The sequence below is a fragment of the Humulus lupulus genome, chromosome 4, assembly GCF_963169125.1.
Source record: "Humulus lupulus chromosome 4, drHumLupu1.1, whole genome shotgun sequence".
Classification (NCBI taxonomy): domain Eukaryota; kingdom Viridiplantae; phylum Streptophyta; class Magnoliopsida; order Rosales; family Cannabaceae; genus Humulus; species Humulus lupulus.
The window spans coordinates 3071329-3091234 of record NC_084796.1 but is presented as its reverse complement, the minus strand read 5'-3'; the positions used below and the strand labels follow the sequence as shown (position 1 = coordinate 3091234).

The 19906-nt window shown below is 29.0% G+C and overlaps 2 protein-coding genes across 2 annotated transcripts; both read left to right on the top strand.

Moving 5' to 3' along the window:
* The first annotated feature begins 4865 nt into the window (after positions 1-4865).
* LOC133829678 (cytochrome c-type biogenesis protein CcmE homolog, mitochondrial-like) lies at positions 4866-7946 on the top strand. Its single transcript, XM_062259437.1, has 3 exons — positions 4866-4960; positions 6292-6369; positions 6827-7946. Exon 3 carries the CDS (start codon positions 6873-6875, stop codon positions 7650-7652), a length of 780 nt encoding a protein of 259 aa, XP_062115421.1. The 5' UTR covers positions 4866-4960; positions 6292-6369; positions 6827-6872; the 3' UTR covers positions 7653-7946.
* Positions 7947-8004: 58 nt separating this feature from the next.
* On the top strand, positions 8005-9493 carry LOC133830589 (putative disease resistance protein RGA4). Its single transcript, XM_062260597.1, has 3 exons — positions 8005-8043; positions 8182-8267; positions 8416-9493. Exons 1-3 carry the CDS (start codon positions 8005-8007, stop codon positions 9491-9493), a joined length of 1203 nt encoding a protein of 400 aa, XP_062116581.1.
* Positions 9494-19906: the final 10413 nt, after the last annotated feature.

Below are 19906 nucleotides of genomic sequence, written 5' to 3'. Positions count from 1 at the left end.
TAGAGCACTCACATTGGATGAGCTAAAATGTGTTATTCTTTATAATATAGAGAATAAATAATTAAGTAGGCTTCTATTGGATGATGTAAAATTATATTTTTTTACCTAAATGAATAGTATTTCTTTATATGTAATGAAATACTATTCATCAAGCTATAAATATTTTATTGTTTTTTTATAAACTTTTGTATATATATGAGTGTGATACTATTATGTTTAATTATTTTATTTCTTAAAATGAATAAAATATTTTTAAAAATATAATATATAAATAATGTAAAGAAGCAAATGTATGGTATAATGTAAAAATTTTGAGGTAAATTATAAAAATGTATGTTTTTGTGATATATTTTATAATACACTTTCTTTATAATATTTAGCTAAAACTCATAAAAACATCTTCCATCAGCTCCTTTATACATATATTTATAATAGTTATGCACAAACTCCAATTAATCCATATCTACATTTACATAATATTTACATATCCTTTATATAATATTTTAATATTTTTTTATAACTTTTCTCTCTCTATTTAGTATATATTTATTTTTTTTCTTTTTCAATTATTTTATTTTACTTTAAGTAATAAAATATGTTTAAAGATATAATATTTAAATGATATAAATAAATATATAGAAAAGCTGATATATGGTATAATGTAAAACTTAGAGGTAAAATAGAAAAAAGTGTTTAGATGAGGTATTTTAAAGGATGGAGTAGAGCACCCAATGAGAGTGCTCTTACATCTCTCCAATTCAATTTTTTTTTTTCATTTTACTTTATCTTTTATATTATTTATATTTTATATTTATTTTCATCTCTAATTCCTTAAATACCACACTAAAAAAATATACACAATTATTAAAATCATTGCATCTTTTTTATTATTAAACTTCTGAGCGACTATATGAAAATCCAACGACATCTTTTTTATGTAGTTCATCAAGTATTAAACTGAAAATTAAAGTAAAGTTCCTAGTTTTGTGTCACTCGACCATTTTTATGTCGTTTGGACAGGTGTCCATTATCAATGTCACGTGATCATGCTACTTTTAGTAATAAACTAATCATAAATAAGCATTTTATAAAAGGGAGTTTACATTTCTATACTAATAACATTAAATAATATCAAATCTGTTAATGAAAAAATTATTTACCGAAATCCTACTAATTATTAACATTTCTAACATTTTCATATGATGTATTAAAACAATAAGAATCTCATATATTACTCACATTGATATAAAATTTCCTTAAATAAATGTATATGTATTTAACAATTTCTGATTTAATAAAACAAAATGAATCCATATATTACTCCCAGATCAAACAATTTCTCCTGATGGAGGAGCAACTGGTCTATTCCCCGTAATCACTAGCATTACATACGAGTTGCTTCGTCCTTTATGATCTCAAGGGGCAGGACTTTGCTCCTATAAGAAATTTCGTATATAAGAAAAGGTCTGTACCTATAGGATATGGATATAGTTATAGGAAATCCCAGTAGAGTTTTTTTAAAGTGCAATAAAGTTACATAGTGTCTATTTTTCATTGATATAAGGGGTATTTTTATGGGTTTGCCTTGGTATCGTGTTCATACGGTCGTATTGAATGATCCCGGCCGTTTGATTTCTGTCCATATAATGCATACAGCTCTGGTTGCTGGTTGGGCCGGTTCGATGGCTCTATACGAATTAGCAGTTTTTGATGCTAAAATCTTTCCTTAATCAAATATATTAATTTCGTGTATAAAATAAAATAAAATAAATATATGTATTAACCAAATCATTGCATAATATCATTGCTTTATTACACATTTATCTTCCTCATATTTTTGTTTTAATTCACATCTTATATAACATTTGAATCAAATATAAACAATACAGAAATCACTATTGTATATAGTTTGGCTATTAGCAGCACAACTCCATTGTTCTACTAGTAACCAACTTGAATAGTAATATAAAGGGGGACTGAAGATCATAAGATGCCATGAAGTAGTCATTTGATACTAGTAAGTATTTAATTTATTAAAAGTTTTCCAATTTAGTATATAAATAAATTGATGTGATTTTTAGTGTATAAAATGATGATGATTAAGGGTTTAGTTTTTTAGACATAAGAGTAGTTATTTATAAGATTTTGTATTGGTAAAAATTATGTTTATTCAAGTCTTTTATTTGTTTTGTTGTGTATGCCATGCAACTGATTTTGTATCAAGTTTTGTTAAGGGAATGATCCCACCGTATTTTTATTAGATACTTGAAAGTAGTATTTTAATAATGTTCGATTAATATTATTTTCTACAAGTGCTAAAATGATAGATCATATGCTTTGATGGTCAGTGCGTGAATCTTTTATTCGATAGTTGAATAATTATAATGATATGTTTTTTTAAATTAGTAATATCGTTTGATACTAGTAAGTATATAATTGTAAAAATATAAAGTTACATATACCATTTCTACTATGGCATAGTTTAATGGTTATGTCATTTGATACTAGTAAGTATATAATTTATTTAAAATATACCATTTATTATATAGATAAATTGATGTGATTTTAAGTATGTAAAATGATGATGATTAAGGGTTTATCTTTATAGAAATAAGAGTAGTTAATTATATGATTTGATATTGATAATAATTATGTTTATTAAAGGCTTTTATTTGTTTTGTTGTTTATGATATGCAACTGATTTTCTATCAAGTTTTGTTAAGGGAATGATTCCACCGTTTTTTTGTTGGATACTTGAAAGTAGTATTTTAATAGTGTTCGATTAATGACATAGCTAGTATCAAGTATTAGCATATATCATTAGGTTGGAATTTGAATACCAAGATGTATATTGGCGTATTATATACTACCAACTATATAATGTTAAATAATATTTGAAATTATTGTTTAGAATTAAGTTATGGATACCAAATAGTATATTTCAAGCTAGAACACTAATCATATTTCAAGATGGAATAAAATGTTATATTACTACCACATGGTATATAAAAACATATAAATAACATGGCAAACATAGAAAATCAAGCCCGTTATACAAGAAATTGTCACAAAATGATTACACCACTAATCATTGTTTATGTCATTTAATAAATAAAACATATTTATATAAATATATATAGAAGAAAATTATAAGTTGAGAGGCTTGACTTAGCAGATTATTGTTCTATTAATGAGGTATGAGTAATTTCAAGTTTATTCCCCCACATAGTATATCTAAGAATTATGAATGTAATTTTTCTCTTTAATAATTCTATGACCGCAAAAGTGCAAAATATATGACTATATCTAAGAATTATATATAATAAAACACATTGCTACAATAAGATAAATAATAGAAAATGCTTCACGAAATGTTGTACTACTAATTATATTTCAACTGGAATAATAAAAATTACTATTAAATAGAATTAGCTTTGTAAATAAGGAAATAAATTATAGCTATGTAAATAAGGAAATAAATAATAGCTTTTTAATATCTAAAAAAAAATCGTAACAGTAAAATAAAAGAAATAAAAGAGTGTAACATATGGAAATATAATTAGAATGTTATATGATGTTAAAAAAAAGTTGGTATAATAAATAGGTAAATAAAATATGATTGTATGTTGTTTATGTTAATTAATATTATAATATGGGTATATTAAAATATTAATTTTATATTTATAATTATTTATATTATAAAGTGTGTGAGTGTAAATCTTTCTTTTATAAAATCATTGAGAGATGGCCCTTAAAAGATTTTATTAGTGTGAGGGAATTTCATTAGTTATATTATTTTGTTTAAATGCATTTTTTTTGTTGACTTTACATATATATACACATTAAATTAAATAATTACATATTTATTAAAAATAAAAATATATACCCAATCGTATTAATTATTTTTATATATAACTAATTTGATTTATACACTTTTCTTTAAATACTCACTAACATAATGACCTTCTTAAAATAACATAATTAACCAATTTATTATTAATTCATATAATTAATTTAGGCATGTAAATGGGGCAGGGCGGGCCCTGCAAACATTTTGCCCCGCCCTGCCCCGATTAGTTTCTTAGAGCGGGGCGGGTCGACTTGCCCCGGCTTAATCTGGGCGGATTTGCCCCACCCCATTTGCCCCATTTAACTTTTTTTTTTAGAAACATTAAATTATAATTTTAGAATTTTCCCTAAATTTAAATATTATTTTTTATTGTAATATTTATATTTTATACTTGGTATCAATTACACCATCAAATATTATATTTTGTTTTTTTTTTAATTTTAAAATTTACAAAATAAATACAAGAATAATGATGAATTATATAAAACATATTTTTCAATATTTATAATTCTTTCTAGTCTATATATAATTAAAAATATTCTAAACCATATATAAAATATCAATTTTACATACTATGTATATAAGTAGCATGAGAGAATTGAGTTAGAATATAGAAAAAAAAAAATCTAGGCGGGGTGGCCCTGCCTTGCTTAAATTTCTAGCGGGGCCCCGCCCCGTTTTTACTAGGGCAAAGATGCCCCGTCGGTTCGGAGCTCTGCCCCACTCCGCCTCACCGCCCCATTTTGCCATGTCTAAATTAATTATTTACTTTATTTGATTTTATTATTAATGAGGAAACACCATGGTTATGGTTAGTAGAAAATTAAAAAATAAGTAGTCATCGACTACATAATTAAGAAAATTTCTGTTAATTAAATTTTCTCTTAAGGAAATTTTAATTCCTATATTTTTGCACTAAAAAACCATATTTTTGGAAAATTCTCCTATAAAAATTTTATGATATTTTTAAAAATAAATATTTTTTGATTAAAATTTAACAAAGAAGAAGGTATTTTTATTTTATTTTATTGCCAAGCAGAGCCATGGCGTTAAACAACGGTCTCAGATCCATCGCTACCTCCTCCGAATCCACGCTTTTCCTCAAGCCAGGTTTACCTCCTTCTTCTTCTTCTGAAAATTATTTGTGAAATTATTAGGTCGTTTTGTTTGGCTGCGATGATAGGAAGGAATACTAAAATTTTGATTTTGAATCTCTCCTTTCGCAATGGATTTAGATCACTTGTTTTACTCTTATTAAAGCCTTGAAATTCCGGGTTTAATTTATAATCTGTTAGGGCGGGGACTTAGGGTTTCGTCGATTTGGGGTCTATTTGGAGATGTGAGGGTTAGGGCTTGTTCGGGGGTTGAAATGAACAATTGATGGGTTTGGAATTTGAATGTTAAATTTTAAGGATTGTAATTATATAAAGCAACTACAGGGGAAAATAATAGTGAGTGTGTAATGGTGAATTCAAATTGGAAAGAAAGGCAAGACGAGAAGAATTAAGAGTGTTGGCATTGTTGATATATAATTCATGGAATTTTAGTTAATATTTAGAAGAATTTGCAGGAATGAGAGAAATGAAATTAGCGGTAACATAACATGGATACTTCATTTTGCTAATTTCACCATCTGATCAAATAAAGATTTCTCGAGTTATTTGCAAACACTATCTATATATCGTGTATTTGTTTTGTTGAACATGGAGTTTTATGCCCTTTGTGAAGTTTGGTTAGTATGCTTAATTGCTTAGCGTATATCAGTATAGCACATTCAGTAGTTGTTATTGGAAGCTTGTTAAGCATAGATTTCTGAGAAGGTTAGGGAGTAACTTACTTTACTTGTTCTGTGGATGGTAGTCATTCACAGTATGGCTCATTCAGTAGTTGTTATTGAAAGCTTGTTGAGCATAGATTTCTGAGAAGGTTAGGAAGTAACTTACTTTACTTGTTCTGTGGTTGGTAGTCATTCACAGTATAGCTCATTCAGTAGTTGTTATTGAAAGCTTGTTAAGTATAGATTTCTGAGAAGGTTAGGGAGTAAGTAGTCATTAACAGTTTTAGTTGAGCTCTTAAGGTTCAAGCACAATTGATTGAGGATTGATGATTATGATTCATTTTTAACAATCGTTGTTTTAGACAATACATATGTACAAAATCTAAATTCTTTAGAATGCTTTACACGTCCACAATAAATGTATATGGAATTTGGTCATTGGTATAATTTTTCTGTGCTAACTACTACTACTCTTCAAGAGCTTTTTATAATTTATGCTATAAAATTAATTTAAAGACTAGATATTATTTGAAAGAAGAGAGTATTAAAACCACATTTACAAAAATACAGCCTAACAAAGATTAAATTTCCTATTTAAAATGAATAATAATAAAATTCTATATTCTTCTTGAAGTTGAACGCGACTTGTCCTCTGTCCTCACAGATCTCCAAGCTCTGTCCCAACCACCCACAGCCGCCACCCTTGTCATCTGAAGCATCGAGATCCTCTTTCATATGATGAGTATGATATATATTGTTCGCCTTTGTATAGAGAGAGAGAGTAGTGGTTTGAATTGAATCCAATTCAGAAAATAAGTTTTCATTGAAATGCTTTTAGTTGATATCTCCTGTGACTTATGACCATATACAAGTATTCATGTTTGGATTGTTTGGTTTTGATTAGATAGAATTTGACATTCTGGTTGGTGCTGTGAAATTGTTATGGTGATATGATGGTTTTTATTTTTGGTTTCCATTGCATTTTGAGCATTTTTTTTGGCAAGCTTCTCAATTGTATTTTCCTTGATTGGCTGAAGATCATTTGGGCTCAAGTATTAAGAAATCCTTAAGGCTAAGTGGGCCAAGTTCTACAATGCCTAAATTCACATATTAAAGCACCATTTTTCTTGCCGAATTCATGATGTTTACACACATATATATATATAGATAACTAATTATGTCAAGTTTTTTTTCTTCAGCACAACTATACCAGTTGCGAGAGATTTCTCTCTTCAGAACAAAACTATGGTGGCTCGCCTGGCGCTCCGTCTCAGAGCCCATCTCCTCCGAGCAACTCTAACCACAACCCATATCGCCACCACTACTGTCTATCGCCAACCCATCTTCCAATCTCCACCGCTGATTCTCTCCCGACTCCCCCACCATTGTTCAATCCCAGAAGATCTATCCCTTGGGCTTCGATTCCTCTCAACTGCCCGACGCAACCCAAAACGGGCCAAGTCCGTCGACATTGGTGCCCGAGCCCGCCAGATGCAGACTCGGAGGCTCTGGCTCTATGCGTTGAGCTTTAGCTGCGTCGCAGGCTTCATTGTGGTCGTCCTCAACTCATTCCAAGACCAATTGGTCTTCTACGTGACCCCAACTGAAGCTCTCGACAAGTTCATTGTAAACCCTAGCAAGAACAAGTTCCGGCTCGGGGGTTTGGTCCTGGAAGGCAGCGTAGTCCACCCGGCTTCGTCGCCGGAGATCGAGTTCGTCGTCACCGACTTGATCACCGATATTCTGGTTAGGTATCAGGGAGCTTTGCCCGATTTATTCAGGGAGGGTCACTCGGCGGTGGTTGAAGGGTTCGTTAAGCCTATCACTGACGAGGTTCGAAACGAAGTTTCGGCTAAAAACGTCTCCGAGAAAGCAAGAAGTGGAGACTGTTACTTTGTGGCTACAGAGGTTTTGGCTAAGCATGATGAGAAGTATATGCCTCAGCAAGTTGCTTCGGCAATTGAGAAGAACAAGAAGAAGATTGAAGCTGATAAAGCTGCTGGGGTCGAATTCAGGGAAGCGTAGATTAATGGGTATGATTCAGATTTTTTGAATTCCTTATTGGTATAAAATTTTGAGTATGTTATACATCGAAAGAAAGTAGAGTAGTTTGGCTAATTTGATATTTGATTAGTGTTTAGGTGAGGAATTACTCATTATTATTGAGAAAGAGAGTTTAATGGCACAAGGGTGAGATTCATAACATTCCAAATTTTGGTGTGTTGTATTGATATTTTTATTGGTGAATTCGTAAGTAACCTCTTACTTTTCAATGAAATAAAGTCATGAATTGAATTGGACATGGCAAATTACCAGGAATTATGATAAATTTATTAGGAATTTTATTGGTGAATGTTGCTTCCTGCTATACGTTTAGATGGGATTACTATTTACGATTTGCATTGATCCAATCCAAGTTATCATAAAAATTTAGTTTCTGTTGGAAAACTTGTGAAGAAGCACATGTTTTGATCCTATCATTTCTATCATACTACCATCAATGAAACTTTGTTTGGCTTTATGGTTTTAATTTGGGGTCATATGCATTCTGTAGACAAATATTGGCATATCTGCTTCCTATTTACCAGTTCAATCATGGTACTTTACATCTATACCTATCCCAAGTTTCCTTTCTGGATAGTGAGTGAATAGGTTTGTTTTATTGAATTATATATTGTTCAAGTCAAATGACATAATCCATTAAAATCAAGGGAAAATTACATAAAATATTAATTTTTGCTAATAAATTATGTTTTTACGGTCAAATATTGGGTGACCAATTATGCAGCAATGTACTTAAAAATATAGATGGAAAGCGTTTTCTCATTGTGCTTGATGATTTGTGTTATGAGGATCTTGAGAAGTTCAGAAGTTTTGGAGAATTGTTAAGATATGGGGCAGAGGGTAGTAGAGTAATTGTGACAACTCAGACTGAAGAGGTTGCTCAAAGTCTTATGGTTGAAGTGTTGGGTGGTCATGAATTGGATTATGAAGATGAGAAGATGATTTACCACTTGGGTTGTCTTGATGAAAAAGCCTCTTTTGCTCTGCTAAAAAGTAGTATTCAGTTAAGCCAAAGGCAAGGTGTAGATGAGAATTTGAATGAGGTTTTGAACAAGTGTGGAGGAAAACCTCTAGCTATAAGAACGATAGGGAGCATGCTGTACTTGGAGAATTTGGGAACTGAGTGGCAGAACACATTTGACATATGGGAAAAGCAGAAAAAAACCAAAGAAAGAGAGAACGCTTTGAGGGTGATTAAATCGAACTATGAACACTCTCCAGCATACTTGAAACCTTGTTTTGTTTATTGTAGTTTGTTCCCAAAGAATTATGAGTTTGATGTGCCAACACTCGTAAAGCTTTGGATATCTCAAGGGTTTGTAGCTTGTTTAAGTGAGGATGATTGTCCGGAAGATGTGGCTGATAAGTATGTTATGGAGTTACAAGAAAGGTTGTTCTTTGAAGAGGTTAAAAGAGACGAGTGGGGAGCTTTAAGGAGCTGCAAAATGCAGAGCTTAATGTATGATCTTGCTAAGGAGATAGCAGGGGTGGAGTGTGCTTCATTGAGATTGGAAGAAGAGAAAAATATTCTAGAGAAAACTCATCATGTGTTGTTTGACTTTCACTTGGATTCACCATGGCAACTTCCAGATGCCTTGTACAAAGCGAAAAGGATTCGAACAATCATATTGCATAGTCAGCTGCAGTGGCAGATTGAAGGGAGATCAGGCACATCGATTTGCGACACGATTGTTTTGAATTTTAAGTTCTTACGCACCTTGGATCTTCACAATTCGGGGATCAAAGTAGTGTCTAATAACATTGGCAAGTTGAAGAATTTGAAGTACCTTATTTCTCCCTAACTCAAGTACTAAGGGAACTCCCACAATTTTTGAAAATAGCTTTATGAAATTATCAAGCCTCTAGGTATTTTCTAGCCAAGTGCTCTAATGGATAGACAAATTGTGTTTTACAAGTGAGCAATAGGCTCCTATTTTAAATTTCAAATTTCTCCAACCCCATGGCAATGCGTTAGCGATAATACCATAAAAACTTAATTTTTTGCACAAAACGATGGTATCAACAATGATTTAGCGATAGTACTATAAAAACTTAATTTTTGGCATAATACGATGGCTAACGATGGTATAATGATGGTGTAGCGATCGTTATTAAAATTTTATTTATGTGTATATATACATATATAAATTATTAATATAGGTTGCATTATTAAAAACAATGTTAGAAAAGTATCTACATGATATAAGGCCTATAATCAATGAATAATGTAGTTATTAATACTAATAAAAACAAATGTGGGTAAGAGTTCTTCTTTTTGATGAAGCATTAATTTAAATTTATAAAATGTTAACTTAACTTAAAAAAAATGTCATGAAATTATTTTTAAAATGTCATATATACTATTATCTTAAGTTAGGCTCTAAAATTAAGATCAATTTACCATTAGTTTCTGTAATTTTTTTTTTATATATTTTAAAAGAAAGCTTACATGATATCAATGATTCATTCCAAATTGTATATTTATTTATTTTCAGTTATATGTTATTCTTACTTATTATTTTTTATAAGTGATAAAATTAATAGTGTAAAAAACTCTTGATAATAATCTATAATTCAAGTTGAATGTGATTGGGCTTAGTATCACCCGAAGGACATTGGGCTTTATTTTCTAAGTTCAAGAACGTTGTGTGACAATATTGGGCTTGCTTGTTGCATGTCACTTTTGTTTTCTTTTCGTTAATTATTGCAATTGTTGCCCAAAATTCAAATGACTCTCTACAAAATTCTATGTATATATCTAACGATAAAATTAATTTATAATAACGAAAAATAATTGACAAACACGAGTAGAATAATATATAAACATGCACTCATCAACTCCAAACTTATAGAGATTTATAAAACTTCACCAATTACTCAGAATAATGATGAGCTTAATTTATGCATGCTAATCATATAAATGGAGGAGTTAATCAAGAATTATCCATAAATATTATAGGGCTCCTTATTTCTAATTAAGTAACAATTGTTCATCCCATAATATTGGCTAAATTTGTTCTTTCAGAAAAGATATATTATTACTTATTTTGTTTGATATACATTTATTAAACCAGCAATTGCCTAAAGCTTAGAGCAATATTAGCATACTTGGTTTTTTCCACAAGGATCGATCCTGCAGCCATGATACACTTCCTCCAATCTACCTAATTATTTAATGGTCGGAGTAGTTATAACACGTTTAATAATCATGTTATGTCATCAATTTTTAATAATGTTTGATATAGTTATGTTTGATTGTATCAGTTTCGAGTTATATCATGATACATTAATCATGTCATAATCGTATTATTTTGTGTGTCGTGTGACCGATTAAAATAACCATATCGTATTTTGTGTTTGAGTTTTCTACATGTTTAATATTCACGTGCGTATTTACCTTAATGATTCAAATCTGCTGTCAAATATTGTGTCCCAAAAGTATGTCTAACCAATTACACTTTAACATTTGTAAAGTTTAACTATATTAATATATTTCACTTTTTTAACCAAGTATAATTAACACTAGCTATTAATATAGAACTATAAAACGAATTTAAATATGCATCTATTTCTAATTTTATTAAAATGTCGTCATTAAATTTGGTCACACATTAAATTGTTAAAAAAATATATAATTTTTTTTTGGAAAAATTAAGTTAAAAAAATATATTGACGATATTTTTGTTAATTTAAAATAATAACAATTTTTTTAGTTTAAGAGAATAAGCTAAATGCAACATAAATGTATAAATATATTTACTGCAAATTAACTAAATTCACCAATTTCTTATATGTATGTATAATGTGGAAAGAATTATTTTTAATATATATATATATATTTACTAATGGGAGTATAATTTAATGGACAATTATTCTACAGGGGCTTCACTTTAAGCCTTACCGGTAAGACTCTCAGTGTTTCTCGACCCGTGAACAGTTTTCGGCGCGACTTTTTTTTATGACTGGGTATATTGTAGCTATTTAGAGCATCTGCAAATTTTCAGAAAATTTCGAATAATTTGTAGTACCGAAAACTAGGTTCAAACATGTTGTTTTCCACGCGCATAAAAAAAATTAGTCACGCGTGCAATAATATGTTTGAACCTAGTTTTCGGTACTGTAAACTATTCAGAATTTTCTGAAAATTTGCAGATGCTCTAAATAGCTACAATATACACGGTCATAAAAAAAATCGCACCGAAAACTGTTCAAAGGTTGAGAACACTGAGAGCTTCACTAGTAGGACTTAAGTGAAGCTCCTATAGAGAATTCTCCATAATATATATAGCTATTCTAATATATACTATATAAGTGACATAAAAAAACTTTTAAAAAGTTATCACATATGGCATAAATGATTTTGTAATCTTATAATCTCTTTAATATATATATATATATATATTTATACCATTGTCCTTATATATATTATAAATTAGGAATATATTTGTTAATAAAAGAAAACCAATACATAATGTAATTTTATTCATAGCAAACTATAATATTAACAGTAAGTATAATAGGAAAATAATAATATTAACAGTAAAAGATACTAGAAAGAAAGAAACTATAAGTATATTTTAAATTTAATATAAAACATTAACGGAAAATAATAATATTAACAATAAAAAAATATTTAAAAACTTAGCTTTTTAATTAATACAGAGAGAAAATTTATAACTGGAAATTCTTTTTGAATATATTTTTTTATTTTAAATAAAATATAGAAGAAAGTAATAAGAATATATGATATATATATACATATAAGAAAGTGAAAATAAAAAGTTTTATTTTAATTATATATAAATAATAATAGCATGACATTAATTACTTTTAGTTAGAAATGTCCAATATATTATCAAATAGCAGTCAGAATTATTAAATAGCTGATTAAAAAAATTTAGATAATTAGTTGAATTTTAAATACAAATTAGCTTAAAAAATATTATTAAAGGCAGACCAAAATATAAAATCATTTAAAAAAAATTATTTTCACAAATTTTTCTTTTGGTTGTACAGTCGTAGAGTTTCTTAAATGTGTTTGGAGGCAAAGTTTGTTATTTATTAGACTATGGTGTCCCACATAGAATATGTGTAAGAATATTGAACTATTACTAAGAACATGTGTAACTTCACTAATCACCAATTGATTTTTAGATGGAGCCTCATGATTCTTGTTATGGTATCAAGAGCTAATTCCCTAGAGGGCATTCGATCCACACCGATCCAAAAGAGTGAGCCAAGCCGCACGAGATCCGCATAGTGCGAAAAGACACTTGAGATCCAAAAAAATAAGCGTGCTGACAAAATGGGCTACTTGTGATCAGGTGATTCAAGATTGGTGAGCGAAAAATCGCCACCATCTTGAGGGGGGATATTAGACTATGGTGTCCCACATGGAATATGTGTAAGAATATTGAACTATTAATAAGAACATGTGTAACTCCACTAAGGTTTTTAGATGGAGCCTCATGATATTAGACTATGGTGTCCCACATGGAATATGTGTAAGAATATTGAACTATTAATAAGAACATGTGTAACTCCACTAATCACCAATTGTTTTTAGATGGAGCCTCATGATTCTTGTCATTATTAATTTCAATTCATTCAATTATTATAATTGATCTAAAGAACCCTAGCTTACCCTACTTAAATGTAATAATTAATTAGGACTAAATTTTATTATGAGTTTAACAAAACTTTCAATTGTTTTACCATTTTTTTAATATTTCATAATCTTTTTAACAATTTTACGTACTTCTAATACAGTTTAATACAGTTTGAGAAAACTTCTAATATATAATTTGTATTTCTTATTTTGCTACGACCCCTTGCATCAATATTCAATTTAATTTTGTTAAAATCCCTCAGGTCATCATAGATTTTATTAAATGGACTTTCAATGATATTTATTACTCCTTCACTTCAAAATAAATTCATGAGTGAGACGTATACCTATACCAAATTCGATATACAAATCACTCAATGCATTTTTTATTAATTAAATCATAGTAAAATAAGATGATATTTAAATGTAATTTAAATTTATTTATAAAAAAATATATACCTAAAACTTTTTGTAATAATCTTTTTTAAGTTTTTATATTTTATTATATTAATTAAATAATAAGTTATAGTAATTTTTATGATTTACTCAATATAACGATAGTAAAAATGAAAAAAAAAAAATTACGGTTAAATTAATTAAGCCTATAAATTTTGAAAAGTTATTTATGTTTATCTATGATCAAACTATTAGATATAAATTTTGCATTATTAAAAAAATGTATTCATGATACAAGGCCTATAATCTAGGAATAATGCAGTTATTAATAATAATAAAAAAATGTGTGTAAGATTCTTATTTTAATTAAATATTAATTTAAATTTATAATTTTTTTTAAAATCATAAATATATTATTTTTTAAAAGATCAATTTACCATTATTTTTTGTAATTGTTTTAGATATTTTAATAGAAAAACTCACATATTACTGAATATTCATTCCAAATGGTATAGTTTGTTTAATTTATACTATAGCTTATTCTTACTTATTATTTTTTATAAGTGATAAAATTAATGATAATAATCTATAATTCAACTTGATTGTGGTCGGGCTTATTATCTCCAAAAGGACATTGGGCTTCATTTTCTATGTTTAAGAAGGTTGGGTATGATAGTATTGGGCTTGCTTTTGTTGTACATATATATATTTTAATGTAGAAATTAGATCAATAGACATTTTAGGTAAGCTCTTTCTTTTATACAATTTTTAAGTTTTAATATAATACCTATTATTTTAATCAATATACCTATTATACCCCTATATTCGGTGGATACTATTTTTAGAAGAGAACCATGTGGTCAAGGGTATTTTTGGAATTGTCTGTCATAAAAATGAGTAGAACTAAACTAAAAATATTTATGAGGTAATTTTAGTTAAGAACTCATTAAACATGCTAATTTTCAATTTATCCCTATTTTAATTATTGCAATTGTCCAAGAATTCAAAAGGACTCTACAAAATATATACAAATACATATATCTAATGACAAACATTGAACAAAGAGTAGAATAATATACAACTTTGCACACTGATCAACTCCATACTTAATTATAGAGATTTATAAAACAACTTTTAATTACACACACAAATTATATATACGGGTCTTTTTATCTAATAAAGTAAGAGTAGTGTTAGACACACACAAAAATTACTTACTTTTTATACACAACAATGTGTATTCAATTTAAGCCATAAATATTTTAATTAATTGTGTGTTGAGATTAATTACATATCATTGTAATAATATGTATAATTTGTGTGTCACAATCATTACTATTCATCTTATCTATCTATCTATATACAATAAAATCATTCTTTTGGATAAGAGTGAGAATAGAGCATTTTAGCATAGTTTGTTTCCACGGTCTATATTATTCAATCTACTTTATTGTCCAACATCACAAGGAGGTAATATATCGTTATTGATGCAATCTAATATTGAGTCTCATTTGTTTAAATTTAATAAGTATTATATGAAGTACTAGTAACCAATTATATACTGTTAATTATAGAGTATTAACTTATGTAGTGTTGTACAGATTGTTTACCGAAGGAGAGACCTCCATGCAATGCAACGTTTAATTAATGTACAATAACTCTCCTATCGTTCAGTCTTTGTCTAGTTACATATATATATATATATATATATATATGTATATAGCTAGCTAGCTCTGGCACGTACGTAGCACTTATTATTTTCACATGCATGTATATATATATGTACGTATCAAATTAATGTTGTTGGTTGTTTAATCGTACAACTTCTTAAATTCATTAATTTATTATCACTTATCTAAAGAACTCTTATCCGTGTGCTTCAATGTATGGCTAAATTTTATTCTGAGTTTAACACAACTTTCCATCCGTTGAAATTTTAAGTCAACTTATTCTATGGTTTTAGGGGTTAAGAATATCACTTTTTTCTTTTCAAGTTAAAATTAAGAACTATTTTACATTTTTTTAATGTTACTTAACTCTTTACCTATCGTGTTCATTAAATTATTTATACTTCTTCTTATCAAATATGTTTAGTTTGTTGTTTTTTTAATAATACAATTTGAGAAAATTTCTCAATTTTTATTCCTTCTTTCGCCACGACTCCTTGCATCATCTCAATTTTTTTTTGTCCCTAGCTTCGGTCATAGATTTTATAAAGGTATACTGCTCTAAAATGGTATCTTTCAATGTTGTTATTTTTCACTTCAAAATAAATTCATAACGGAGACGTATACCAACAAATTAATTGTTTTTTGCACTCTCATTTACTGGCGAGAATTGACCCATCTACATTATATCAATGTACTATTACTATTACAAAAATGTCATTTCACGTCAGTTAAACGTGTCATTCAATAGAGTTGATTGACGCCATTGACCATCTCTAGGCATTTGCATCAGTTGGCAACTGACACAAAAAATTCACCATTTATTCCTCTCATTTGCGTCAATGTGTAACTGATGCAAATTTTCAAATTAGCATCAGTTACAAACTGATACAAACTAATTTAATTATTTAATTTGATTAAAATAATTAATTAATCAAATTTATTTAAGTAAGTTAGGAAATGACGCTAAAGACATTTAAAAAAAACAATTCTTTTCAATATGGGTCGAAACTCTTTAATCTATTAACCCTAAAAAAGTAAAAACTCTTTCTTCACTACAACAAAAAAGGTCATTTGTGTCAGTTTCTAACCGTCACAATTGAGTATTTGCGTCAGTTTTATATGTGACGCAGAATTTCATGACGCAAATCAGGCTCGGGTTTGCTTCAGTGTGGCACTGCAACAAAGGAATTTGTGGCAGTGCCACACTGACGCAAATGCTAGCATGGTTTGCGTCAGTGGGGCACTGCCACAAATGTAAAAAATGAGTATTTTTTGCGTCAGTTGGGAACTGTCACTTAAAGTATTAATCAGGGAAATTGCAAATTTTTATGCCAATTTCCCTGGCCTATTTTGATAAAAAAAAACAGCAGCAGAAATAGAATAACAGCAGTATAAACAGAAAAACAACAATATAAATTTTTTAAACATTTATCTAAAGTTAACATTTATGATCAAATCTACAAAAGTAATTCATATTTCAAAGTTAATATATATATGCACTCTTGTGTTCTAAATTTCTAAGTATTAAACCTACTTAAACTAAAATTTCCTCACCAACTTGTTCATTTGCTAACTGAGATACGTCATAATTGATTCAATCCACTCATCCCATTTCTCGTTGATTTCATGCGCCAAATATGGTGTCGTATTCGTAAACTAATTAGAAAATATTTAAAATAATAAGTTAGAAATCATCCAAAAAAAATCACGAACGATAGTTTAAATTATAATTAAAAGGTAAAAAAATACCTCATTTTTCAAGTAGGTCTTTGGTTTAGGCTGTGAAATCAACTGTCTAGCAAACTTCATAATGTAAAAGCCACACTCAGTTGGCCCAGTTTGGTTTCGACACTATTACAATATAGTTATCCAAATTTAAGTATAATATTTAGCAAGTTATTATAATAAAAATATGTCAAAAACTTTAATACGATAAGTAATATAATTTACTTACCTTAGTGTAAAATCCTTTATTGGCATTTTTGACAATAATGACAAAATTAATTAAAAGGGTATTTTCGAAATTAGTAGTTTCCTGTTTTGTAATATTTTGGTACATTTCGAAAATAGTTAGTTTCCTGTTTTGTGTGATATAAATCAGATTATTCTATATATGATTATAAAATAAATATTAATTTCCTATAAAAGAATATGTTTTCTTGAAATTGGTTTATATGGAAATTATTAGTATTTATTTTCATTTATCTGATTTGGTTGCCCAGAAATCGTGCACAGCTTGCAGTAATAAAGGATATATTGTTTCCTTATTTATTTAAGGAAACTGGATTGAAAAACTGTCCAGGTTCAATGAATCTGTTTGAACGGATTGCCAGTTTGTTTGAACAGATTCTGACTTTCCTGTTTTGGAAGATTTTCCATTTATTGGCTGTTTGGTTTTTGATTTGTTTTCCACGACCTAAAGGGATTCTAAAAAGTATATAAACATCCTTAGGTCGTTGGTTTTTGATCATCTCTCTTGGTGTATTATTTTCTTAATATTTTCAAGTTTTAGAGAGACTTTTTATTATGTGAAGAACTTGAGTCCAACAAGTTCTTAGTGGTTTATTACAGTGTACTTCTGTATTGTTTTCTTTGTGTTAATTGTGCAGGTTGAACACACTTGGACATTGGTCATCAAGCTTCGGGAGAAGTCTTGTTCGTGAGTCACTTTTCGGGAGGAAAAGTGCAAGTGCTATGATTTGAAGGGAGTTCAAGATCTTAGCACTTCAGAAATTTGATTAGGAGTTTAGATTACAACAGTTGCGACAAATTCAAGAGGGAGTCTTTATTTGTATAAGTCAATTTGGTTTTGTAATCATTTAGATATTCTTCTAATAAATTTCATTCTCTGGGCGTGGCCTCGTGGACTAGTAGCAATCTGCAAAGATTGTTGATACCACGTAAAAATTCGTGTGTTCTTTACTTTATGCTCGTTTTTATCTTCTGGTCACAACTGTTTAAACATATCTGGTTTCTGTTCAAACAATCTTTGTATCTGTTTAAACATTTCTGTAACAGTTCAACAATTCATTATTTTATTTAAATAATTAAGTTGGTAATCTTAAAAACGGAATTTCACTTAGGAACATAAACTTTTAGATTGATCGACTCTTTTTGTCTTCGGTGTGTATCATATTGAGCAAATACCCTGCACAAAATATTAATATTTACCCAGTTATGAGTTTGAAATGAAATCATAAATTAATTAAGTAATATGTATAACTTACATGATAATTATCTCCTTGATTTCCGGACAAAAATGTGAGTTTACAGGATCAAAAAAAGTTACTGAATGACTGTGTGGCTGAATTAATACTAACATCCAATGATAGCTACAATAAAAAAACGTGTGTAAGATATTTATCAATAAAAAAAATATATGAATATAAAATTAAATTGACTTATTTGTTGTTCTAAGGACAAATTAGAAACTGTCTCTAGCTCCATCTGTAGAAGCCGATCGAAGAGATTTTTAGCACGTATTTCATTGGTTCCTACATTAGTGGACACTAAAGCGAGATGCATGAAAGTGTACATGTGGTTCAATCTCTTCGTTTGCACTAAATCATCGACCAAGCTACATATAATTAAAAAAATCAATAAACTATTAAATTTCAAGTTACACTAAATAAACTAAAAGTTTATAAACACCATTGTACCTCATATATAATGCTAGTTCAGTCTGTCTGATCATCTCATAGTTGCAAAAGTGGAGGATATCATCTTTCCCTAACAGAGTGATAGTTTGGAATCCAAATACCCTTTCTACAATTGGAATTTCTACCACGCGTTCAGCTTTCCATTTATCAATAAACATCACCAAACACTTCAAATTGGCATCTTGACAACGTTACCACACTTAACAGAAGGACAAGGAATACTATTAGGAGATTGAGTATTTCTTGTACAAAATTGCCAGAAAAACTCAACTTCACGGATAACCTATCCACTGACATCCCATCTCTATCCATTGTCAAACTTCACAAAAAAAAAAAAAAAAGCAACAAACATTAACAATTAGGTTCGTGGATTACCTAATTGACAAGTAAATAAAGGAAACAATATATCCAAAAAAAAAACTTGGGCAACATTTCCCATATTTCTATCACATATCCCAAATTTAAAACGTGCATGTATACAACACATGATATACACAAAAATATTCAACAAATCAATCAAACATCACTACAACAGAAGGGAGTATTAGAGGCGGAGGCTTCCGCCGGTAATACATATTACCGGCGGGGTCCGCCGATAATACTTGCTCGGTGATTAGGGATATTACTGGCGGACTGACACTTGCTGGTATTCTATTAATACCGGCAGATTAATAGGGGCGGGACTCTGCCGGTGTAAAAGAATAGTTAACCTTGTTTGACTTATTTAATACCAGTGGGTCCCGCCCCTATTAATCCGCCGCTAATAAATTAATAATTCGTTTAATTTTATTTAATAATAAATATACATATAATACTTATTTAAAGATAATAAAATTAAACATAAATTAAAATTAATTATTAATAACACAATTAATATTCATC